Source organism: Bradysia coprophila, unplaced genomic scaffold, assembly GCF_014529535.1.
Source record: "Bradysia coprophila strain Holo2 unplaced genomic scaffold, BU_Bcop_v1 contig_232, whole genome shotgun sequence".
NCBI classification, from domain to species: domain Eukaryota; kingdom Metazoa; phylum Arthropoda; class Insecta; order Diptera; family Sciaridae; genus Bradysia; species Bradysia coprophila.
The window spans coordinates 4,865,829-4,890,212 of NW_023503493.1; the positions used below are offsets into that span (position 1 = coordinate 4,865,829).

The following is a 24,384-nucleotide window of genomic DNA, read 5'->3' on the forward strand; positions in this document are numbered from 1 at the left end:
TACTCGGCCCTAAGTGATTTTTGCACATAAATCGAGTAAATCTCAACCGATTTTGCTAGTTTTTGTTTCATTTGAGAGGTGGAAAGTTGGCAAAAAATTTTGGGTTTCTAAAATAATGTCGTAAATTGTTGGTTTTATTTGAGAGGTACTTCGTACGGGCTTTCGTAATTGCGCTATGCGCAATTTTAAAAATAAACACTTTCAGTAAATTTGACCATGCCCAACTTGACTTGCATTTTGGTAACAGACGCATTAGAGGGTTGTAGACGTATTAGGGTTCTGGGCGTATTACGGCTACGGACGTATTATGGTTACGGACGAAATAGGATTACGGGTCGTACGGGGCTAAGTCGCAGCAAACGCTCCGACTGTTCTGATGCCTTGTTTTCTTTAATTTATCTATTTGAACCTTGCATACAAACGACAAGTTTATCGCTATACAATCATAGATCTGCCAATTTATTTACGTAAAGTATTTGTGGAGCGGTTAATGTGAAATATGAAAAATGGCTTCCGATAGGTCATGACGTCACTTGACGACATCATAGTTTTAACATAAATTTTAAAATCGGTAAGAGAAGGTCACAAAAAATCCCCAAAGTAATATAAGAAGAATCGCCGAAAAGAATACAGAACAACTAAATTTGGAAACAGATAAGATTTTTGTCAATTCTTTTAAATTTGTCGGTTTGACGTTGGCTTTTTTTAAATCGCCAAAATGAGAAGAAACAATTGCGATAATATCACGGGTATAACGAATTTCTTCTCTGGCAGCTGACTCACCCATAACCAAGTGCAATTTCAGATTCTTCTCCAACTACCATCTCTCAATGTTTATCTGCAGATTTTCGAACCAAGTTGCCACTTCGTTCGTTACGTTGTGGATTGCTTCGATGTCGCCATTGAAACGGTGGATGGGACAACTTTCGACGATGTGTTGCATGGTTTGAACTTGTCCGCATTCACAGAGTGGCGATTCGACAAAATTCCACCTGGGCATCAAGTAGCCGCAACATCCCTGTCCCGTTCGGATTCGGTTTAAGCGTAACCATGAGCGTCTCGGAAGATTTTCGCCGCTTACTTCAACAGTCGGATCGTCGACCAGTTCCTTGTTATGGACTGTGGATCTCTGCCACCCATCTTTCCATCGAGTTTGAGGTTTCCTATGTTGAAATGCTGTCTAAAGAGCTGCCAGAAAGGAGAACGTGATTTGAGCCTTCTATGTTGGTTATTTGGCATTCTCTGATGGCAGACTCTTCACGCAGAATGGACGCTGGAGCGATGCCACTTATTGTGTGTCCACTCGTTTAACATGGCAACTGTTTATCCATACCGGTGAACAATAATCGGCAATCGGCATGATCATTGCTTGAGTTGTGATTCTCAGTGTTTCAACTTGTTTCGAGTGCAAATTTCTTTTTGTAAAATTTTCTTTCACAAATTTTTTGGTGATAAAACTTTTGCGTACGGCGCACAATGCGTCACCCTCAGCGATATCAGTTATTTTATAAGTAAGATAAAGGACTTGCGTCAAATTTACCCATTAAGGGATTTTTGACTGATGTTTTATACAACTTGTTCGAAGCTTTCGCAAAATGACTCTTAATACCATTATTTCCAAAAAAAAATTTAAGATATCTCACGAGTACTTAAACGCCCTGGGGATCGTGCAAATCTAATTTTCATGTGGTCTAAACATTTCGGTAAAACTGATTTTTTTTTTGTGGATTAAATGGAAGTGCGTCACCACTTGATTTGTAATATAAGACTTCAACCAACTGTCGAGGTTTCATAACAGTCGGCGACTTTAAAATAATTGACGCATTTCGTTTCAGCTGATCCGCTCATACAAACAAATATGATTCTACGTCTCTTTAAACGGTTTTAACATTACCACGCGCATGCGTACGTACACTGTTCACCCGTGGATCAGCTGAAACAAAATGCATCACTTCTTTGAAAGTCGCCGACTGTATCAAGAAATCGAAAGAAAACGTCAAAATATTGCCGGGTGTATAATGCGAATATATAATCAATCAATCAATCAATATAGTATATAATTGTATACAATAATAAATCCTAGATCCAACTACACGTAAAGGTCTCTTTCTCTCTCAACAATCGATTGCCAACATTTTAACAGATTTTTGTTTCTTCTTTCAACATACACTCTTATATTATAGTGTTAGGGTGTTACGTCCTTATATATAATAATGATTCTATATATTCATGTGGAACGAGTTCCACACAAACACATATATTTTGACTAAAATTCGAATTGATGATTTTATGGCAAATATTTAACTTTGCGATTAGAATGGTGTATATGGTGTTGACGAGTTCTTTGCTCATTTTTTTTTTGTAAATTTAAATTTTATAAAAATTTCGTACCACTCATGATGGGGCTACAAAAGATTTCTTCGTTTCATCAAACAACTTTGATTCACTCTCTGTTACTCTGTTGTGTCATTTCTTGTCAATATTAGTAATTCGATATTGACTATAATGTTGATTATTATGGTTAGTAAACCTCTAAAACTAATTTTTTTTTGTTTTTGTTCGATTCGTCATAAATACAAAAAAGAAAAAAGTTAAAATTACGAAAGAAAAACGAATTAACTGTCCCTGCATATTGCGGAACAAACACAACACGACTAAACGAATTTGCTTTTTTTTTGTTCCGATACTTTGGCCACACAATTACCTCGTAATCGAGAGTTTGGCCTAGTTTTTGGCACTGATTTTTCTTCTTCTTCTTTCATTTGCAGTGTGAAATTACGAACATTTATCTGCTCGAACACTGCGTTAACGGTAAAACGGATTCGACAATCGGCTAGCTGCTTTCGATGATTTCAATGTGCACAAAATTTGCCGTTCCAATTGGAAATTGTAGTCCAACTCTGGCTTCACAGGAATCTCTTTCAACTTCGGCATCTACAAAGGAAACGACCGAATCAAATCACGAATCTGATCGACAGCTGCTTATACAAACCTCGAACGACTGTTGAGTTAGATTCGGATTTATGCAGAACGGTACGCCATCCAATTCACTGTGACCGCTAAGTGTTCCCGAAAGTGAGTGTTGTGTATGCAATGTTGGCGGCTTCGGTGCAATTCGGGCAGGCGTTGGTAGACGGTATGATGCTTGGATTTCTTCGTAATCGTGGACATTTTTCGCCGGTGGAGTCTGTGAGTTAGAATTGGAAGATCGGTTTACGATATGGGAGTCATGTACCCTTTCAACAGAACTTACTGGATACAACGGCTTCGTCGATATGTTCATGTAGTGCAGCGAATTATCTAAATCTGATGTGTGAGTCGGTGGATTGGGTGGCGGTCGATGGCTAACTGGACTGGATTTGAAGCAAACAACAATGCCATTCACCTCGCTGTGAAGACAGAAAAATTGATTAAACTTTCACATCGACTGCGACTGGTGTAAATCGTACCCGGCCAGTACAAATCCTTCCGGTGCCAATTTCAATTTTGAGCACAGAATAACATCGGTTACAGCCTGAGTCACAGATCCGCGTTTGGATAATTTGTACGCGATTTGTCGATTCCGCCAAGCCTTTTGCTCGGTGTCGGCAGTTCGTGAAAGTAGTGAAAATCCTTCGGGCGGTAGTTCTCGGTCACCAATGACTCTGCAGAATTTATTAAATGAGAGATTGAACATCAGAGTCTATTGGTCATTAGTTTCGACTTACTTTAATGTCTCCACAACATAGTCCGGCAATCCTTCACTCTTCGACAGACAGAGATATCGACCGCTTTTTTTGCCGATTATCATGTACTTTCTCCACAGATCGGCATCCGCATCTTGGTCATAAGTTCGATGTATTGCAATGAAGTTTTTGGGGCACCTAGAATGCAAAGGGAAAACGAGTTTTTGAATGGAAGGTCTGTGAAGTGTCTAATGCGTAATGGGAATCCGTAGCCCTTAGCTCATACAACAAATGAAACGGCCCTGTGGGCATCGCGAGAATCGGAATCGATTGGAATTATCGCTTGGGAATTATCGTCTGGGAATCATCACCTAACACAATTGGAACAGAAATTTTGTTAAAAGGCCAAATTCAATAGGATCGTTCAATTAGCTCCAGGGTGACATTTTGTAAAATGGAAAATGCTTTAGGGTCGTACCCAAGCTGCGAATAGCTGAAGGATAATTCCCGGACGATAATTCCGATCAACTAGGGTGATAATTCCCCAAGTGATAATTCTCATCGAATGGGGCGATAATTGCCTGGTGATAACTGTCAGTCGAAAATATTTTTTTTTTTATTCTGGGGATAATTCGCCGGGGGAAAATACCGTCACCAAGATGCTGTTCCATGTCAAAGATCGCAGCTACAAATTTCGATTGTATGCGGAAACGATATCACTTTCTGGAAAATAAACGCGAGAGCAACAGAAACACGTTTTACAAATATTAAAACCAGACCGAATCAACATCATCACCAGGCAATTGATATAAAACCAGTTTGCAATTTTATACCCAAGTCTGTAACACTGAAACAGATTTATCAATGATATAACTCCATACCGCGCGCGCCGCTGAAATTTATTAATCAAAACAATCAAGTGTTTCGTACTTGAGTACCTGTGCAGCACAATACGTGAATCAGATAATCATGCGAAAAAAACGACCATAAATAAACTCACTAGTGAGTCATTGGACGAACAATCGAGTAAATATTTAAACATAAATGGATGGTGATATGGTCCCTACAACTTACTTTTCGTAATCTTCAACAATTTGTAGCGATGTGATAGGCCGATTGTCCGGCAGTATATTCATAATGAGATTATTCACATTCTTGTTATCTTTGGACATTTTTGTCGTCGTTGGGTTTACTTTAGAAATATTTTGTTTATTAACGAAAATCGATATGTTGTTTAAGTGCAGAACCGACTCTCCACCAATGTTTTCATTTACGTGGAGATTTGAGAAACAATACGATTTTTATGAGAAGCACTGCGAATGTTTTCGTTCACCAAAATATTGCACGACGATATTGAGAACACTAAAACGGTCATAAGTGGTTGACTATGTACATACACCAGAACTTGGTTTTCTCAATTGCTTCGGTTTTAAGTACCGTAAAATTATGTCGTCATGTCGGTTAATCAACTTTTTTTTCTTCTTCACTAATCGATTCAAGAGACTGTACAAGTTGCGAGCAAAGAAATTCACACACAGAACAATGAACTGTGTGCTGTTGTAATATTACACCACACGAGAGAAAAAAAGGGTCTTGGATTTGTGTATCCAAGACAACAAAGAGATCTCAAAAATAAACACAAAACTACGCTGGATCGGTTCACCGAAACAACGAAAATTTCACTAAGTCACACCGATTCTATTATACAATTCCACAGTTCGATATGGAAGATTTAAAGCCGCAGTTGTATGTGCAATAAAAATATAAATCCGATCTTCTCTAATTATGTATGCGACCTGTCATCGTGCAGACATTTGTGTGTGATGTGTGCAAATAATACAAAAAGAATAATATTCAAACTGTCAGTTACACTCGCACCATGTCCTCACAAGATATTGGGGTCCACTGAGAGTATGGTGATTGAGAGAGGTTTTCAGGCAACGATTAAACAAAAATCGCTTTTTTCACAGTGTGCCCAGATGTGTACATGCTTTTGATTTCCCTAGGGTCGAAAATGAATTATTACATTACTAGGGAAAACATGAAAATTGGTTTGGGAAGCCAGAGCATGTCAAATCTGTTACAAAATTCGAGATAAACATTAAAAGTCACGTTTTCCTATGATTGTTGACCCGACGAAGCCGAAACCTTCGAACGAAAACTGGACATTTCAACTTGTTATCCCTTGTCATGTAAATAACTATTTTTATCTACCTAGGTGAAATAATAGCAGTACGCCTTGGGTAGATAAAATAGCGTATTCACCTCTGTCCACATGTTTATTTAGACACTTGGGGTTATAACATTCGCCTTCGGCTCATGCAATAACTCCCCAAGTGTCTAAATAAACATGTGGACAGAGGTGAATAATCTACTATTATCACATACGCGCGGTGTTCGGATGTCAAAATTACTTAACTAGAAGTTTAATTCAAAAATTACACTTCAGTTCTATGTTGTTGTCTCGTTTTCGCTTATGTGATAAGGGCAAGCCTCGACTTCTTCGTGACAAGTGTGTAATAGTATGTTGTGTTACAAGTATTGTAATGTTGATTTTTTCAGCACTAGACCCAAGTTTTCCTTACGAGCGGAGCGAGTAAGGAAAATTGGGTCGTGTGCTGAAAAAATCAACATTACAATACGTGTAACACATCATGCTTTGTGCCAAACGAGAATTGAAATAGACAAGCACAAAAATTCAGAATTTTCATTGTAAACAATCACTCTTCGAATTTGATCGATCACGTTGCTTTGCATTTTTTTAAAACGAATGCTGTAATAACTCATACGAATTTCATTTCAACACTGGTTTGAGTGTTGTAATAAGCCATGAAAACGGGTGTTGTAATTTTGGACATTTCAATCTAGTTATCGATATTGAAATCCGTCGTATTTCAATTCTCGGTGGCACAATAGTATGTTGTGTTACAAGTATTGTAATGTTGATTTTTTCAGCACTAGACCCAAGTTTTCCTTACGAGCGGAGCGAGTAAGGAAAATTGGGTCGTGTGCTGAAAAAATCTCATTACAATACGTGTAACACATCATGCTTTGTGCCAACCGAGAATTGAAATAGACAAATGCACAAAAATTCAGAATTTTCATTGTAAACAATCACTCTTCGAATTTGATCGATCACGTTGCTTTGCATTTTTTTAAAACGAATGCTGTAATAACTCATACGAATTTCATTTCAACACTGGTTTGAGTGTTGTAATAAGCCATGAAAACGGGTGTTGTAATTTTGGACATTTCAATCTAGTTATCGATATTGAAATCCGTCGTATTTCAATTCTCGGTGGCACAATATATATTTGTGCCACCGAGAATTGAAATACGACGGATTTCAATATCGATAACTAGATTGAAATGTCCAAAATTACAACACCCGTTTTCATGGCTTATTACAACACTCAAACCAGTGTTGAAATGAAATTCGTATGAGTTATTACAGCATTCGTTTTAAAAAAATGCAAAGCAACGTGATCGATCAAATTCGAAGAGTGATTGTTTACAATGAAAATTCTGAATTTTTGTGCATTTGTCTATTTCAATTCTCGGTTGGCACAAAGCATGATGTGTTACACGTATTGTAATGAGATTTTTTCAGCACACGACCCAATTTTCCTTACTCGCTCCGCTCGTAAGGAAAACTTGGGTCTAGTGCTGAAAAAATCAACATTACAATACTTGTAACACAACATACTATAACAACACTCTATCGGGCCGCACTTGACGAAACTTGTTTATGCCTAGTTAGATTTTTCTTGTAAAATTTCGTATTCTCCCGAAGTTGATAGCTCGCGAAGTGATCTATAGGTGGTGACACTTCGCGTTATTATCAATAAAAAATAGCATTGACATTATGGTCTGTTAGCAGGACACTTGGTGTTTTGATAAGAGACACGTGAAGACAGAAGAACAAAAGAAAATTTTGAATTAGGTCTCTTTTGCGACGCTATATGCGTGGCTACAATAATAAGTTATATTCAAATTGCGTGAGAGTCTTATTTATAGACCGAGGCCACTGTAGTTTTTGCATTCATTTTTCCCCGCCGAAAGCTTTTCTCCATCATAATGACTTGTAATGTCAAAATGTGCAACATCTGTTGTTATTAATCAGAATCTTTTGACAACAGAAACTTCCATATTTCGCGACTGTATGTCGCATCGTCGATTTTATAGCGCCATCTGTACGGGTAATTCGTCTAGATTTACACAGAGTTTACATGCATATTCATGTTATATCCCTTCTTGTTTCATTATATATTGAATAGGAACGTCTGAAAGTCGTTTCCAGTTCATTCTTACAAAAATTTGTGCGAATCTGTCGGTTCCAGGATGGAAAACAACGAAAATAACAGCGGAGAATTGAACGACGAGAAGCCGAAAATGTCAGTTCAAAAGTCTAAACTGAAAATAAAGAGATTTCGTCGGAAAGACGGTGAAAAGAAGAAGAAAAAGGATCCCAATACACCGAAACATCCGCTAACAGGTAAAAGTGACATTTCCACTAGTTGTGATATAGTTGAAATTGTGAACCGTCCAAGCATCCGATCTTGAAACATTTTTTTCGTCCATTTCACACCAGGCTATATTCGCTACATGAACGTTCGGCGTGAGGAATTGAAGAAGGTCAAACCGGAATCGACTGCTATTGAGGTAATTTTGACAGATTTTTCGATGAGTTCGATGTCGTCTGTGATCATTTGCCCGATATTTGATTTGCTTTTCGTTGCACGAATTTCAGTTAACGAAAATCATCGGCGAGGAATGGAATGCACTGAGTGACGATCTGAAAAAACCCTATCTGGAAGCAGCTGAATTGGACAAAGAACGGTAGGTTGTGGTCATAGCTACTTTGTGTATTTCGGCCGACGAATGCTCATTTTTGTTTCGTTTCTTTTGGTTTCAGATACCACAAAGAGTATGCCATCTACGAAGCAAACAAGGTAAGCAAACAAATCAACAGAGGAAATCGTTGATGTACAAACAGTGAGCGCCTCTTTGATATCAAACTGTCTTCGAAAGAACGTTCTTCTGTAGTGCACACTAATTTGAATTATGACGCGTATCGAGGCATGTTTACATGCTGACCGACTACGTCTCAAGCATTGACTCCATTCATCTGAACTCCCTGTTCATTCTGCGCTGGTTAGGATGATACGGGGAATGCGTGACTTTCAAAGAATACGGACGAAGCGAGTGTCGATGTTGAAAATTCCTTCCAATACAACCAATCTACACCTTGCACAGTGTCCCATCGCTAGCTCGAACTTTTTTCTCTTACTTGTGCTATCAAGCTGCTATCCGATCAATTAATTTACATTTTTCTTCCAGGCTGCCGACCAATCATCTCCAGAAAAACCCGAACATTCCCCGATCCACACCAAAACAAACGGCACATCAACAAAATCCGAAAAGAAACCGGACAAAATCAAATCTGAGAAAAAACCCGATGAACCGGAGAAAGAAAAGCAGCCCGAAAAGCGGCAAGAAAAACTTCCACTCAAAGAACCGCCACCGAAACTGCCACGAATCGGTGACTACGACATTCCCATTTTCACCGAAGAATTCCTCGACCACAACAAAACGGTCGACACCGAGCTCCGCTTACTGCGGAAGTCGAACACCGACTACGAACAACAGAATTCGGTGCTGGAAAAACATGTCGAGAATATCCGCAACGGAATCTCTAAATTGGAGAGCGAAACGAACGCACTGAAGGAGAACAATCAACTGCTCGAGACGTACATCACGAAATTACGAATGAAATTGACGACGGCACTGGCTGGACTGTCGATACCCGGCGAAACGGAACCGTGCAATCTCCAGAATATCGACCGGTACATGACGATACTCCAGCAAATGGCCACGAATTCACACGGTCCGGCTTCATTGAATAAAGCGAAAGACATTGTACGAAAATTGGATCTTCAAATTCCGTTGTGAGGTAACTCACCAGCAACAGTTGCGAAATAAAAATGTTTTTGAATTTTACGCTGGTGTCATGATTTCGTCAGCCGGTCCATAAAGTAGCCTGAAGAGATTACCAAAAATTTAGCCGTGACAACTCTGCCCAATTTTCTGAACTGGTGCGATGTTTGAGTCAGTCTCGACGGAAGGAACGACTGAATTCACCTTACTAACTAATGATGTCGCCATACTCTCGCAATAACAGATTGTAAGTGCTATACTGTACTCATTGTCCTTAAATTTAGTCGTTAAATCCTGGCTTCTAACTGAACTATGCACTGATTGAAATAATAGCCTACGATGTGCTAGTAGCAGTGCTATAATAACCATAAATCTTATGCAGCGCTTGCGATATTTTTCGGCCAAACAATTTCATCCCCAGCTTTCCGGCCAAGGATTAGCTAAAACCAATTTTGCTCATAATGATTCCCGTAATGATGGTACATAGGTAGGCTACTAAAACAATAAAACCAAGTTGTGTTTACCAGTAACATCGCAAAAGCTCTCTTCAGATTTCGTTACCAAGAAAGTGATAAATCTATTCGTAAACTGTGGCCGAAAACTCACGATCTGTTTCGCAATATGATATGGTCGACAGCTATGCAGCGTTTTCAATTTGAAGAATAAATGAAACAGTAGAAAGCACAGCGTAATTGTCGATCTCAGCAATATGCAAAATTGCTCGTGTGTTTTCGGCCCATGACTGGACGGACATTTGGTCAATTCATTTAAAATTCATGATATAATCGACGATAGGTTTCCAAGGACTTTACAATTGGACTGCACCGAAAATGATTACTGCGACCTTACCGTACACATTATGGGGTAAATAAATCGGGTATAGTGAAGCAAGGTGTGATGATAGCATTTGAACTTATATTGGATTTTAGAGGCTGATGTCTTCTTCGATTTATTCATCTCCCAAGATCAGTTAAGCTTTCAAAGAGATTTGGTTTGTCCTTTTACCACCTACAATCGATTGACTCTCTTCAATAGTTCAAAACTCGTTGATCTTACCACAAATACTGTCGAAATGGTAAGTCTTACCGATCCGTCAAACGCTCACTGTTTTAACATTTCCCATCACCAGATTATATTCATTCGGCGACTACATACGAGATCGTCTGTTTGACATAAACGCAACTGTTGAAATGGAATTCAATTTATTACTTCAAGAATCGCATCGATTACAAGTGACTTTTTCTTCCTATTAACTTTTGTAGACTTTATGTTGGGACTTGAGGAGCATTAAATTGATGAGTTGACAATATCACTCCTTCACATTTCGCTTTACTTCTTCTTTGGCTTGAATGTAAAGTAAAGGATTGCTAGACCCATTAACGCATACGTTGCCTTTGCAACCTGAAACATACCAAAAAGAAATTCATTTTTTTTTCGGTCCGCAGCAAAAGTTAACCCGAACTGGTGGTTGCATAATCGATCATAAATGTTCGCGAAATTTTCGACACTTTTACTTGAACGACGGAAAATTTGCGCACAAAATTTTATGCCGATCAAAATGGTCACTCACATTTGCCCGTCCGTAGTTGGTTTCCGAATTGAAAATCCTGGATAGTCCTTTCAAGTTTGGGTTATCAGCACCTTCACCTCCGGCCATTCTGAAGGATAATCGAAATGTTAATCAAAATTGAATAAACTCGGAGCGAACATGCATCGATCCAATTACATAATTTAGTTGAATAAATCCACAAAAAATAGAATAATCGCAGGTACGAGAAAAACTTTTCGGATTTTTCTTCTTCTGCAATGAACGAAACGTCAACTAGGTTATGTAATGTTTCTTTAGTACACCGTGCTCCATCAAGTGGGATCGGAGCCGCCGTTACGAGCGAGCGATTTAAAATACATTTTCTAATTTAAAAAATAGAAGTGAGAAATTGTCATCGGTGTCCTGGTCACTGACGGTAAAATTATAAAAAAAAAACTACCCGACATCAGGCAGCAGACCCATCCAAATCACATCATCAACAAAACATTTTCATTGACAGTCTCGTTTTTCGTAGTTTCCCGCTATTATTTTATCACTGTTTCTATCAAATTGACGTTAGATGTCACTGACTTAAAAAAAATCATCTGTCAACGGTCTGGACTTGTGGGTTGTCACTTCTTCAGTTTTCATGTATTTTTGTGTCGGAAGTTATTATTGATTCATTTTGATAAATTTACTTTGATTATGTTAAATTGATGTTCCCGAACGAAGACAATTCATCCCTGCACTAAAATATTCGGTAAGTGGGAAATTTTTCTATTTCGGTTTTTTGTTCGAGTGCATCGGAATTGCATTTGTTTTTCTTTGGTGCAATATATTTGCCCCTACTCTATACGTATACCTGACTTTAGAAAGTGCATAATGTAAACAATTCTCAAACAATCGGTTTAACAGGACGTGACTAAGGCCAAGTTTCATTTACGTCACTCCTCGCTATTTTACTTCCATGCGTAAATAAGTTCTGCTGCAATCGCATATGTTTTCAACGTTTTGCTGGATTTTTGTTTGTACACGTACACCAAGGAATACAGATGGTGTTCTTCTCGACTCAATGAGAAACTATTGCGAAGATATTCTGATAACACGAATAAGATAACGATTGACGAGTATGTACATTGTCTATTCGGTTGATTGAGCGAAGTTGTTAAACTAGTAGCTCTTTATTACGAAGTGCACAGATAAGCATTTCTCCGTCTTAAAGCAAGGATGACCTACTTCCATCTGTTTCTGACACAAACAAGACTAGTTGTAAGAATAGTGTAATTCAATAACAAAACCGTCGACACTGTATATCTAAACTAGAAAGACAACTTTGTGTTTAGTACAGACAGTAGTGAATGCAACCGGTTATCAAAAACCGGTAGAAAACCGGTTGGTTGTAAATTGACAACGTTAAAAATTAAACGTACAGCGGTGTACCAAATATAGATTATCGGTAATTTACCGGTAAATTTTCTCGAAAATTTCGGTAATACCGTTTACCGGTATTTAAAAAAGAGACGGTAATTGCATTCACAGTGGTTTGTATATGTATAGTGTCCATCAACGGTTTTCATGAAACCAATGAGCAGAGCCTTTTACTGGTAAATTCATATACCGAATTTACTGAAATCTACCTAAAATTTACCGAAAATTTCGAGGGGCAAATCACTCTTTAGATCATTTTGGAGCGATTACCCCCTCGGAAAATTTAGTGAATTTATCAAAACAAAAATTCGGTAAACTTTCGATAAATTTCAGTGAACTTCGGTAAATTTACCAATAACATCCGCCAATGATATAACCCAGTATGTATAAGGGGTCATACCAAGGAAATTATATACTGATAGAAGGTGGATATCGAACAAGAAATGCGATATCAACACCTCGCGAGATTTTTGACATTAGGCGAGATAAATCGGATTTTTAGACATTCCAACGTCTCAACGATAAAAGTAAGAAATTTTGTTTCAATGTCTCGTTACGGCTTTCCAATAAATTCAAGAAAGTAGTTTGCATTTTTGGTTCTTCAATAAACGAGAGAAAGGAGTAATAGCCTTGCGCTGTGGGTGAGCTCTAGTGTTGCCTTTGGTCCGTTGCTAAATCGCAACGTATAAAAAAACTGGGCACGGCCCCTATCTACTCGCATTTCTTGTTCGATATCAGTATATACATTCATTGGGTCATACCGTCTTAGAACACGTTATATCTCTACTTTTTATATTCAAGTTTTAATGAACTAAACTAATTGAAACTTATGAAGCACTTGAAGCGTATAATATGATTCACAAATATAGGGCACTCGACGAATCCCTGAGAAAGAGAAATGAAAAATGTGAATAGACTCATTATACATGTATACATTCACTGCGGTCAGACAATTTCGCAAGAATCGAGCTTTTTACATTTTTCATTCATTGACTCATCACTAGTCAGCTGATTTCTGACAGTTTATTTTTCTTGTGTTCAATCATCGATGTTCAAGTTCACTTGATATAAGTATCTAATGTGCATTGCACGTTGTACGAACCAGATGCAGATTGATTTCTGTTATCAGAACTACAAATAGAATCTTTACAATTTAAAAAAAAAAATTGTTTGCCAACACAGACTGTACTAACACTCGAATTTGTTGTTTATTGTCTTTAGACTCGTCACTACACCTGTTTTGTTTACACCTTCAATTATATTTATTCGTTCTCCTTTTCCCGCATAGTGGAAATTTGATTTTCTTTATTCAAATCAAGAGATACAATTTCGCTCCAAGGTGATTAAGGGGAAAACCTAGCCATAACACTAAATGACGATGAATGATAAAATTAAAATCAGAACAAAGCAGTGTTGGGCAGGGCAGTGTTGGGAATTTAAAATTCTGATTTTTTTCTAGGAATTTCAGAAATTTTCGGAATTTTGCATAATTTAAATTCAGAAAACTAAGCCCTGCGGTTGGTTGACTCTTTATGCTTTTTGTTCCAACAGTATGGTCTCACTAGCGCTTCTGAGGCCGTGTTTACAGATGATCATATGATCCAATATCAGACTGAGTATTAGCAACGCATTCTGAACTTTCCGATCGGCCAATTCATGTTTGCTGAGCTTAACATCGCCGTTTAGCGTTATGGTATCTTCGAGATTTTGTACACTTTTTCTAACCGGCTCGTCGTCAACTGCTATTTTCCTACCGTTTCCATCACCCGCATTGAATTTCTCCACGTACAGCTCACAGGCACATTCGAGATTGTTAAGGGCATTGTTCACTGCACTCACCAGTTCAGTGCCGATTACTGGCGTGTAATATGTCGCGATCCCTCTGTACGCTTTCATTAGAATGGGTAACACTCGATAGAACTCGTTAATGATACCTTGTGCACTCTGTTCGGCTATTTTAATCCGGCTAAAAGCTTCTAAGACTGTAGTCGCTCCTGTTGACAGAATTTCTGACCTTGAATTGCTGGAATCAACGAGTTTGGTCAGGAGAGCTTGAAATGTCTCTACCACCAATTCAGCTTCGCCCGACACCTCGCTGGGAAATGAACCGAAAGTTATGATGATGTCATTGTAATACTTCTGCACTCCGTTCAACCAATGCGGTGTGGACTTGCAAGCAGTTTTTCTCCACACATTTTCTATGTTAAAAGATTCGTCCTTTTCCACCCTTGCCGCGCAGTTAGTCTGGATATGAAGAAGTGGGATAAACAAGAAGGAGAAGACGAGAAAATTTCAAAAATCCTTACCACAAAGACGAAAGTGATGAGCAGACTGAGTTTCAAAATCATCGTCGAAATACGACTCAATATATCGACGAGTCAACTGAATGTGAGCGCTCTTAATGAGTACAACTGCGTTTAACTTGTTTTTCATTAGATGTTGTGGAAATGTTGGCACAAATATGATAGAAATTGTGAGAGATTGTTTGACCTTTGCCGTTTGCTCGGATCAGCAAATCTAACAACAGCAAGAATCAGCAACATTTTTACAGCATGTCTTGTCAGCACAAAATTGATTTACTTCCGTTTGTTTTCACATTCGAACCTCTTCAGATTCGGTACGCAATACTTTGGTCAAGACAGTTAACACGGTCATACACTTCGTGGTGAGTGCTGTGAAAGTATACGAACAATTTGCCCCAAAAAGGGAGAAATTTTCCTGTTGGTCTGTCATCACGATAACTCGTAATCGACTTCTTCCCTGACAGGCAATCGATAAAGTGGTTCCGTAGATATGACCCGTAAGAAGTGTAATTTGCAGAGTGTTTTCTGCGGAAGAACCCAACGTACTCAACAATGGTGTTTCCATCACGATAAGAAACCTCAAACGCACGATGTTTGTTTACTATATTTCGTCGTCGTGTTTTGGTTTGCTGATAAATCGTTTTGCTTAGCTGTGATTGAAATTGATGAGTCTTCCGTTTTATCTGCGTGTCACAGTGTGACAGCATGGTATTTGAACCAATGATTGTTTTATCACATTTCGGACAAACTTCAATTGAATCGACTGTAGAATTCTGATCAAAATAAATTTGCGTTCGCAAATGTGCAATTTGGAAAGAGAAAACGAATAGTAAAGTAACTGACAGCTGCCTAAACGGATTTTAAAATCTAATTGATGAGTTGGAACGATGATGTGGAACGTTATCTTCATCGGAATAAAATCAAAATATTTTGATGAGAAATCGCGCGTTCTCACCTAATCTTAATCTTAATTCAATTGAATGATTGATTGAAACTGAGCTGCACACTGCAGAAACAAAATATATGTTCAAGGAGCGAGATACACAAATGCTCGAGTGAACTTTATTTTCTACCCGCCCTATGCGAAAGTTGACTATTACTCAGCAATTTGCCCCCTGCGAAAATGGTTCATTACATGTGGACTATTTTTCGGTTATTTTGTTTCGCATAAGTTTTCCCAACTTTCGCATGAGGCGGGGAAGGTTGTAAACCAGATTATTTGGACGCTGGTACGTACTTCATTTCTTCGGAACAATTTTTTGACACTCGAAAACTCACTTTTGTGTTTTTGAGCTACTGGATTTGACAAGTGAAGTTGTGTCGCTCTCGGCTCGAATATACAAACTTTACTCTTCCAAAAAAAAACTTCTCCGAAGCTTGTTGCTCAAAAACATAAAAGTGAGTTCGTGAGGATCATAAAGTTGTTACCCCATGCAATGAATTACTTTCGCAGCATACAATGTAATACACAATTTCAATGTACCTAGAAGTAGAAGTTTTTCATTTTTATGATGTTCCGTAATGCTTGGATGCAATTTCGAATATAACTTCAAAAGATAAGAGTTGATGTAATGGATCGTTTTCGCAGGGGTCAAACTTTCGCATTGGGCAGGCAATTTTCTTTCGGAAAGTTTATTCGAAATTATGGGCTTTAGTCCGTCAGAAGATGATGAGCATAATCGATCGAATTAGTCCGGAGATATGGTTGAAAAGTGCCATGTTAGAGTTAGAGGCGTTCTCAAGGCTTTTCGTAAATGTTTTCGGACTAACACCATTTCACGACCAATAACAAGTTCGGTATGAACCACGTCTGGAGGTATGCAAATACTATCTAAGGAAACTTTTGTACTTAATTGATATCGCGCCTAAATGTAGGCTGGCATAGAAATTCGTCGTATATTTGATACTGTTGGGATAGGATTAAAAGTCGGTCTATTCTATCTGTCAAAGTGACATTTAAAACGTCAAACTAAAGTAAATATGAAAATTGGTCACAAAGTCGATTACGTTGAAGTTAATTGCGGCTTGTCAACTTTCGACACCCTGGACTTTACTTAAATCGTCGAGGAATGCCTCCAAATAAATTTCTAAAAATCTAGAATTCCGTTTTGGATTTTTAGAAATTTATTTGGAGGCATTCCTCGACGATTTAAGTAAAGTCCAGGGTGCCGAAAGTTGACAAGCCGCAATTAACTTCAACGTGTAAATTATTGTTAATTCTCTTACGTATAAACAGTTTTGATTGTATTTGAAAAACAGCTGAAGCAAATTCATGATGAAATTTCATTACCTCTGACTGAACTGAAGTAGAATTAAAGAAAAAATCAACAACTTTTAGATCACCTCGCTAATTAAGTTTTGTTTGACGTTTAAAACGTCACTTTGACGGATGGAACAGAATGACTTTTGACCCGAACAGTCTCATTTGGACAATGTTTTTTGAGTCATTCCGCGTGTGCAACTAATGTTTTCTTCCCGATAACCGAGTCGAAATTTTCCGGTAACCGAAATCATTCCCGCTACTTTTCCCAATTTTTTGTTCAGCAATCATTCGCTTTCCCGGTTACCTGCAATTTTTCTATAAAAATTTCTTGGTATCGTGGACACCTCAGACACATAATTTGCGCGAAGCATTCAGTGTTTGACATCGTTGCAGCAACCGCACACTTCAACTACCCAAATTGAGTAAAGTTTGAGTGGAAATTGAGTTCCAGTGGAATTGTCTGACACGGGTATCGAACCTGGATCATTTTGATGGAAAGCCAGTATTTAATCAGCCATTCCGTCCTATATATTGACAGTTGTTATTCAGGTAATCAACAAAAGGTCTTGACGACCAATCATCGCAAAAAAAAGTTTTTGAAAATTTTTACCGATCAGGAAATTGGTCATTGATCAGGCACGCTTGGAGCGAGCTCAAATCTAGCAATTTGACCATAAGAGATAAGAACAACAGTAGTCGTTCCCAGCATATGTAGTGGAGGTAAATTTAGACCGATTTTCATGATTTTGCGTTTAAAATCAGATGAATCCAGTAAAGCTTAACAGCTCGAAGATAATTTTATCTAGATTTGCGAGTAGAACGACCTCGATGCAAAAATCTTTCATCAATATTTCTTGTACAGGATCAAGCATGACATATTTGGTATCGTTGTAAAACTAAGATCCTTTAGGCTATCTCATTACCAACACATTGATATAAAATAATCCTACCAGAAAGGTATAGAAGCGGCCAAAGTTTGCCGAGGGTAGCCTACAATTTCTGAAAATGTAACAGAGAACTTCGCTTCAAAAATATTTGTTTTGCTATTCGAAAGACTTTGCGAAACTATACTGAGATTACCATTTAGAGGCTTTCTCAGTTACTTCGTAAGGGAGATATCAGTCTTTCAATATGGCGAAATTTTGACTTTCAGCTGCTATTGCTCTATGAAGAAAATGTCGAGAGCATCAATTTTTAGTCTTAGAATTTGTCCCTCTATCAATTCCAATGTCAGTCTTAAGTCCTCAGTGTTTCACAAGCCCTGCCTGGCGCTGATGCTGGTTCTCCATCCACTAACTCACTTATGAAAAAACCCGAGATGTTAACTTACACTTTTATTTAAAGTTCGTTCAGCCCCACCGTGCGTGCTTTTGTACTTGCGTACGATGTAAGCGCTGTACACTTCACACCCACAATTTTCGAATTCTATCGAATCCATCCATCGTTCTTTAGATTGCATTTCATTACAGTTGATAACTGGACTAAAGGCACGGCAAGGTCAGTGTTTATCAAATTTCTTTGGATTTGTCGAACGGATTGACATCAGTGAATTCCAATTTCCTGCTTGAAGACATATCGGTTTGCAAATCTAATCAAATTCGATAAGATTAAAGCTCTGCCCCAATTAGTCGTATATAAATGAAAACAGTCGTCCAGTCCTCAGTTCAGTTAAATTTTCAATTTCACAACGCAAACAACACTAAACGGAACGGCAATGTCTAAGGGTATGTTTGTCCAACTTATTCGCGTGCTAACCCAACGTTTCACATCTGTATTCGTTCTCAAACAGTTGTACTATTTTCGCTACTCGTCGTCGTAATTGTTGGCATTGTCGGTGCTCAACAAGCCGGTGATGAGTGTGTGATTCCGGAACCCCTGCGAAATGGTTTGTATGCGGCTCATCCAACCGATTGCGGACAGTATTTGCAATGTCTGCATGGCATATTTGTGGTGAGACGGTGCCCGGGAGGTATGAGGTTCAGTTGAATGTGTTAGTGGTTCGTTTGATCATTGATTGATTTTTCGTTGAGGCTTACATTGGAGCACAACCCACAACGCATGCAATTGGCCCCAGTTTGCCAATTGTAATCTTGGTACTATGCGCGTTGATCAACCAATCCAGGGAGTCGATGTTTAGACAGGCAAAAGAGCTGTTTAGCAGGTTGACGGACGTGTGTCGAAAACAGGATCGACATTGAATTTGTTGCATTAATTCCGCATGTGTAGGACGACCATTTTATTAAAAAGTATTTTTCAAAGACATTCGTTTACGTTGTTTGATGGTTTAATAGCGCTTGTGTCTCTCGTTTCAAATAGGTTTGACTTGTCGGCGAAAGATATTTCTTTCCACCTTGAGATTTCTGACCGTCGTGCCTTTGCCTTTGATAGTAAATTGAGATAAGAGTCTGGCAAGACTGGACATTGAAGAAGTCAAATTTCAACTAAAATTCGCTTTATTGGTATGAGAAAGTGATTCTAAATGCCCGAAAGTGTTCTCGTCACACACTCCCCCATTCAACATAAATTTGGAAAAGCTTTCCGTACAAAACTCAACTTTCCTCAAGTAAACATCGTTCACCTCCTCTGTCAGAGAATCTACGCCAAAGTCGCTGTTTCCATGGCCACTGGAAATTTAGAAGAAGAACGAATTAACCTGAAACGATGGATTTTACTCAGTCGACGCCATTACCTGCTATTCGGTTGCTTAAGTATCCAATCCAGGAACACTTTCACCTCTTCACATTGATGTGCATAGCTGTGCGCACCCTCACCATCAATTAATTCATGTGACGAATAGATGCTGCCATTTTCGTGTCGAAACATTTTAAACGTCTTCGTTTGGACCCACCTATTGTATCGATAGTAGTCGCACACTTCGGAAAAATGTGACGTAATGAATGTTATGGGTACGGCGGCATCGCGTGTCAACAGATGTTCGATGCATGACAGTAATATCGCTTTGCCATCAATCAAATTCGTTCCTTTGCCGAATTCATCGATCAAAATCAGCGACCGGTCCGATGACGATGACAGTATCCTGCTCATTTGGATCAATTCCAATTGAAATGACGACTGGCTGTTGTGCGTCGATTCTTCCGAATAGAGTCGCGTGAAAATCTCACCGACCAGACCGATTTTTGCGGCAGTAGCCGGCACGAAACAACCGATATGGGCCATGTAGACAATCAAGCCAATCTGTCGCAGATAGAAACTCTTTCCAGCTGCATTCGGGGCCATCAGTAGCGTGACGAATTGGTCACCGTTCACAATTGTATCGTTCGGTGTGACTGTGGTCTTTGAATTGAACAGAAAATGGCGCCCTTGACGGATCTCCAGTGCTTTCTCGTGCGTCAATTCGGGACGGACTAGTTCATATTTGGTAGCAATTTCGGCGAAGACCATCATGCAGTCCAATTTGGCGTATAAGTCGGTGTTGTATTGGATGGTCGGAACGTTAGGGGTGTACCAAGAGAGAAATTCTTTTAGAATTTGTTCCTCCTGACATCGGGCTCGAACATTTAATTCTCTGAACGATTCGTTTAGTTCGTTGCATTGAGCGAATTTGTAGCAGAATATGCCTTGAGATTGGAGCAAAAATTCCAGTTGGTTCGTGGTCAAGTTATCGGTGAACGTTTTCTGCTTTGCCGGACTGTCGAACTTGACACCTTAAGGAAAAAAATAAGTAGAAAGTTAGGCCGAATCCATGAACAGTCTACACCACACAAAGACTGCCTACCCAACACATATCCAATTTCCGCAAAATGAGTCACCGTACACTTGGCAATATGGTTCCGCCTCACCAAAACCATAAACTTTTCGTAAATGGTTCGTCTGACTTGGTCCTTCATTTTCCGCATTTCATCCAATCCCCGATGGAACCCCGTCCGTATTATGTAATCGTCGTTGTTGCTGTCCTGCTCGAAATTGATCATTTTACACACAGACGAACTGACACACAACAGCACCGAATGTTCACGTCCCTGCACGGCCAATTCGCTCAATAAAACGTTTTCCCGCTCTTGTTTCTCCAGCTCCAAACACAACTGGCAAATGCTGCACAAATTCAGAATATTCCGCGCAAAGGACAGCCAGTACCGTCGTTTCGTGGGATTCTTCAGCAGCTTCCCAAAGTCTTCGTTGATGTTTCCAGTCTTACGCAAAATCGATTTGATTAGGTTCAGGGCGTCGAAGTTGTTCTTATCCAGACACCAGTCGATGGTGTCCAGCCGTGAATTCAATTCGTCCAGAGAGTTGGTCGGCTGTTGCATCAACGTTCGCAAATATTTTCCTCCAATTTTCGAGTAACAGCGATTCATCACCGAATACAGTGAAAATCCCTCTTTCGAACCGCCGTCGGAACCAATTTTAAATCCGGACGGATGTTGTTGCAGAAAGAATACGTGCAGTCCGCTCAGTGTGTCTTCGTCGATGAGCACCTGGTCGTTCAGAGCACGAATGCTAACGCTAGCAATTGTCGGTACGTCGGAAGTGATCAGGAAAATGTGCTTCCACATTTCGTCCAGGTAGATCAGCAGGTTACCGAATCCCATTACCAATTGCTCCTGATGTGACGATACGATGGTTTCCATAAAATTGCTTCGTTCAATGTCCGTCATGTTCTTGTTCATGCCGGGAATGTCAAGGGACAAAATTCTCTGACGACACTTTGCAAGGTGTTTCGCGTCGCAGTTCGAAAACAGAACCAACTTCGAGTTTGGTGTATGATTGATCGAATATTTGAACTGGGCCAGATCGGTGTTCGGTGGATAATTTAGCAGACGCAACAATTCTCGGTGGAATGTTACGCTACCACTGGCTAGAATTATGGACGGTGTCAGTTGTCGCAGTAAATTGGCTGTGTACGATAGGCCCGGCTTGAAATCATCCACTTCTTTGACTAGATGTACGTCCATCGTTCTCTTGTTGAAATATGCGGCCGACAAGACGGACTGTTTCCAAGCTAATGAGAGAATGTACTCGTCATCGTCGTTGATCGAATTATTCGTTGATGTGTCCATGACGATTAAACTGTAACAGACATGCATCGCGATTAACATCAATTTTTTTCAACTTTTTTTTTCAGCAAAATGGAAATGCAAATCGAAGAGGAATGGTCGAGGTCATTCGAAGTCATCAAATCGAAGCATAATCTCGCCTACAAGACCATCGAAACGGCCATACGGAACGAAGAACAGGAACAGCCTGAAGCGGCAATGATCAATTACAAACTGGGAATCTCGTTGATCGATGAAGGATTGAGCGTTCAAGTGGCCGTACCCGACGATTTAGATCAGTTGGATGAGACGTGGAGTGATGCATGCAAAATGATACACAAAATGAAACGAACCCGAGGTGAGGTGTTGCAGCGACTCACGACTTTGGGTCAGAAATACGAACTGGTAGATATGTGTGTAGATGCATCAGATGGAGCCAGTTCTGCATCCACATCCAATGGCAGCCCGATGCGTCCACGAACCTATTTCGAATTGTCAGAGGAGCTACGAAGTATGCGTGTCGACGACAAGAAATCAATCGATGCGATGGAATTGCTGTTTTCGTGCGAAGGAGTCAAACTCTTTTACATTTCCGACACAGGCAGTGTAACAACATCGTCCGAAGATTCAGTACTGCGAATCGTCGAAGTGGCCGAGAATCTCGAAAAGAAATTGGAAAGAACTTACTTCCTGCAAATAGTTGAAAAGCCGCACGTCGCCGACCCGTCAGAATTGCAAGATATTAGCACCGAAGAGATCGTCGAGAACGATATATCGTGGGTGTATCCGCTGTACCCAGGAACATCACCATGCTACCGTACAGATTTCGGAGCATTCGTTTTTCCCGATCTGCAAGCCGATCAACCTGGTTGTGCAATTGGCATTGTCATTCCCTGTGGCAGCAATGAAATTGTCACGGAAATTCTTGAATCTCTTCTGCACGGAATTGTAAAACAGGGATTGTCTGACGATGCCGAACAATTGAGACGGACTCGTCGAGCCACAGCCGACACAGTATCGCGAAATCTGGTGAAAGGAGCGTACTGCATTTCCAATGGTTTGGTGAAAGGATCCGAAAAAATTGGCCAGTTCGTCACGTACAGTACACCATTCGTTATATCGAAAATTACTTCTGCTCCAAACAATGCGGCTCCTGTATCTGAGCGCGTTGTCAACGGAGTGGAGATAGCGAAGTCAGCAACCACTGCTGCTGCAAGTATTACTGGATATGTTGCGGGAAAGGTCGGTTCGGCCACAATGGCTTTGGGAAAGTTTTTGGCGCCACACATTCAACGACAGGGTTCAAAATTACTGACATCTGCAGGGTACAGCCAGGAAGAGGCCAACGAAACGGTTAGATCAGTCACTGTTCATTGCCTTTACAGCCTTTATAGCTTTCTCATTTACAGATGACCGGAGTTTTGAACGTGACATCAGGTGCAGTCGAAGGATTCTCCACCGTGTACTCGGGCCTGGAAAAGTCAGCCGGAATACTAGGAACTAGTCTGAGCAACAATTCCGTGAAAATAATCGAACACAAATATGGCCCGTCTGCAGGAGAAGTTGCATCGGGTGCATTCGATACGGTCGGTAATATGATTCATGTCAGCCACAATGTTAATTATATGACGCCGAAAGGATTGGCAAAGAAGGCGGCCAAGCATACGGGCAAGGCCATTGTGTCCGAATTCCGAGCTCCATTATTGGGTGAGCGATGGGAGAGGAGTTTGTGAACAGAAAATGGGATTGAAATTTTGTCTTTTGTTGAAATTTGCAGATGTGAAATACGTTCCAGCCGGTTCGCTGTTTCCAGATCTGAGTGAATTTGCTAAGGCGGCTGCATCGAAGCAGTGAATTGTTTTTCCGATTTTTTTTATATTCCAAGCAAGAGGCGGGTCTCGTTAACAAACCGAATATTTTTAATGGGTCAAAGAATACTCGTGGTTATGAATAAGAGAAAATATATTTTTGTGTTGTTGTTCAAGTCGTGCTGTTTTGTTTAAGTGCTGAAAACAGCAGTCGTCAAATGATCAAAAAAAAATCTGTTCCAGTCAGATACTGAATATTGGCTTACCACTTGACCGGAAGAATTTTTTCACTTAACGTCGCCGAGTCTTCTTAGAAAAATTGCACTTTGCCCCTGAATCACTGCACAAGTCCCTGGCGGTCTCAAATTTTGTTTACACGACCATTTGGGTCTGTTAGCCTTGAAAGCTTTTATAACAACAATCAACAGTGTACAGTGTATAGATGGTATGATCAAGGT

The 24,384-nt window shown here is 39.7% G+C and overlaps 6 protein-coding genes across 8 annotated transcripts; 2 read left to right on the forward strand and 4 right to left on the reverse strand.

Annotated features, from left to right (window-relative positions):
* Positions 1-2,004: 2,004 nt before the first annotated feature.
* LOC119076121 (multivesicular body subunit 12A) lies at positions 2,005-5,502 on the reverse strand. The gene is made up of 6 exons (XM_037182789.1): positions 4,740-5,502; positions 3,708-3,863; positions 3,450-3,644; positions 3,254-3,389; positions 2,993-3,187; positions 2,005-2,934 (listed from the first exon to the last, which is right to left on the reverse strand). The coding sequence occupies exons 1-6, from the start codon at positions 4,835-4,837 to the stop codon at positions 2,806-2,808; spliced, it is 909 nt and encodes a 302-aa protein (XP_037038684.1). The 5' UTR covers positions 4,838-5,502; the 3' UTR covers positions 2,005-2,805.
* A 2,372-nt stretch (positions 5,503-7,874) lies between these two features.
* On the forward strand, positions 7,875-9,665 carry LOC119076116 (high mobility group protein 20A). The gene is made up of 5 exons (XM_037182778.1): positions 7,875-8,160; positions 8,257-8,327; positions 8,416-8,504; positions 8,581-8,617; positions 9,006-9,665. The coding sequence occupies exons 1-5, from the start codon at positions 8,007-8,009 to the stop codon at positions 9,615-9,617; spliced, it is 963 nt and encodes a 320-aa protein (XP_037038673.1). The 5' UTR covers positions 7,875-8,006; the 3' UTR covers positions 9,618-9,665.
* A 1,120-nt stretch (positions 9,666-10,785) lies between these two features.
* LOC119076171 lies at positions 10,786-11,480 on the reverse strand. The gene is made up of 3 exons (XM_037182857.1): positions 11,329-11,480; positions 11,173-11,260; positions 10,786-11,003 (listed from the first exon to the last, which is right to left on the reverse strand). Exons 2-3 carry the CDS (start codon positions 11,257-11,259, stop codon positions 10,932-10,934), a joined length of 159 nt encoding a protein of 52 aa, XP_037038752.1. The 5' UTR covers position 11,260; positions 11,329-11,480; the 3' UTR covers positions 10,786-10,931.
* Positions 11,481-11,753: 273 nt separating this feature from the next.
* On the forward strand, positions 11,754-24,102 carry LOC119076045 (protein spartin). 3 transcript variants are annotated; one of them, XM_037182674.1, is made up of 4 exons: positions 11,754-11,890; positions 22,208-23,471; positions 23,528-23,825; positions 23,896-24,094. In XM_037182674.1, exons 2-4 carry the CDS (start codon positions 22,212-22,214, stop codon positions 23,970-23,972), a joined length of 1,635 nt encoding a protein of 544 aa, XP_037038569.1. In that variant the 5' UTR covers positions 11,754-11,890; positions 22,208-22,211; the 3' UTR covers positions 23,973-24,094. The 3 variants fall into 3 exon arrangements, 2 of the variants coding, with proteins under 2 accessions (XP_037038569.1, XP_037038568.1); XM_037182673.1 differs by lacking the exon at positions 11,754-11,890 and adding an exon at positions 15,096-15,223 and having other exon boundaries at positions 23,896-24,102; XR_005087533.1 differs by lacking the exons at positions 11,754-11,890; positions 22,208-23,471; positions 23,528-23,825; positions 23,896-24,094 and adding exons at positions 15,209-15,223; positions 18,594-18,848; positions 18,914-19,093; positions 19,155-19,383.
* LOC119076135 lies at positions 13,725-14,992 on the reverse strand. Its single transcript, XM_037182809.1, has 2 exons — positions 14,865-14,992; positions 13,725-14,802 (listed from the first exon to the last, which is right to left on the reverse strand). Exons 1-2 carry the CDS (start codon positions 14,904-14,906, stop codon positions 14,089-14,091), a joined length of 756 nt encoding a protein of 251 aa, XP_037038704.1. The 5' UTR covers positions 14,907-14,992; the 3' UTR covers positions 13,725-14,088.
* Positions 19,560-24,324, reverse strand: LOC119076026 (mutS protein homolog 5-like). The gene is made up of 4 exons (XM_037182643.1): positions 24,193-24,324; positions 20,861-22,152; positions 19,814-20,789; positions 19,560-19,748 (listed from the first exon to the last, which is right to left on the reverse strand). Exons 2-4 carry the CDS (start codon positions 22,140-22,142, stop codon positions 19,562-19,564), a joined length of 2,445 nt encoding a protein of 814 aa, XP_037038538.1. The 5' UTR covers positions 22,143-22,152; positions 24,193-24,324; the 3' UTR covers positions 19,560-19,561.
* Between the last annotated feature and the right edge of the window lie 60 nt (positions 24,325-24,384).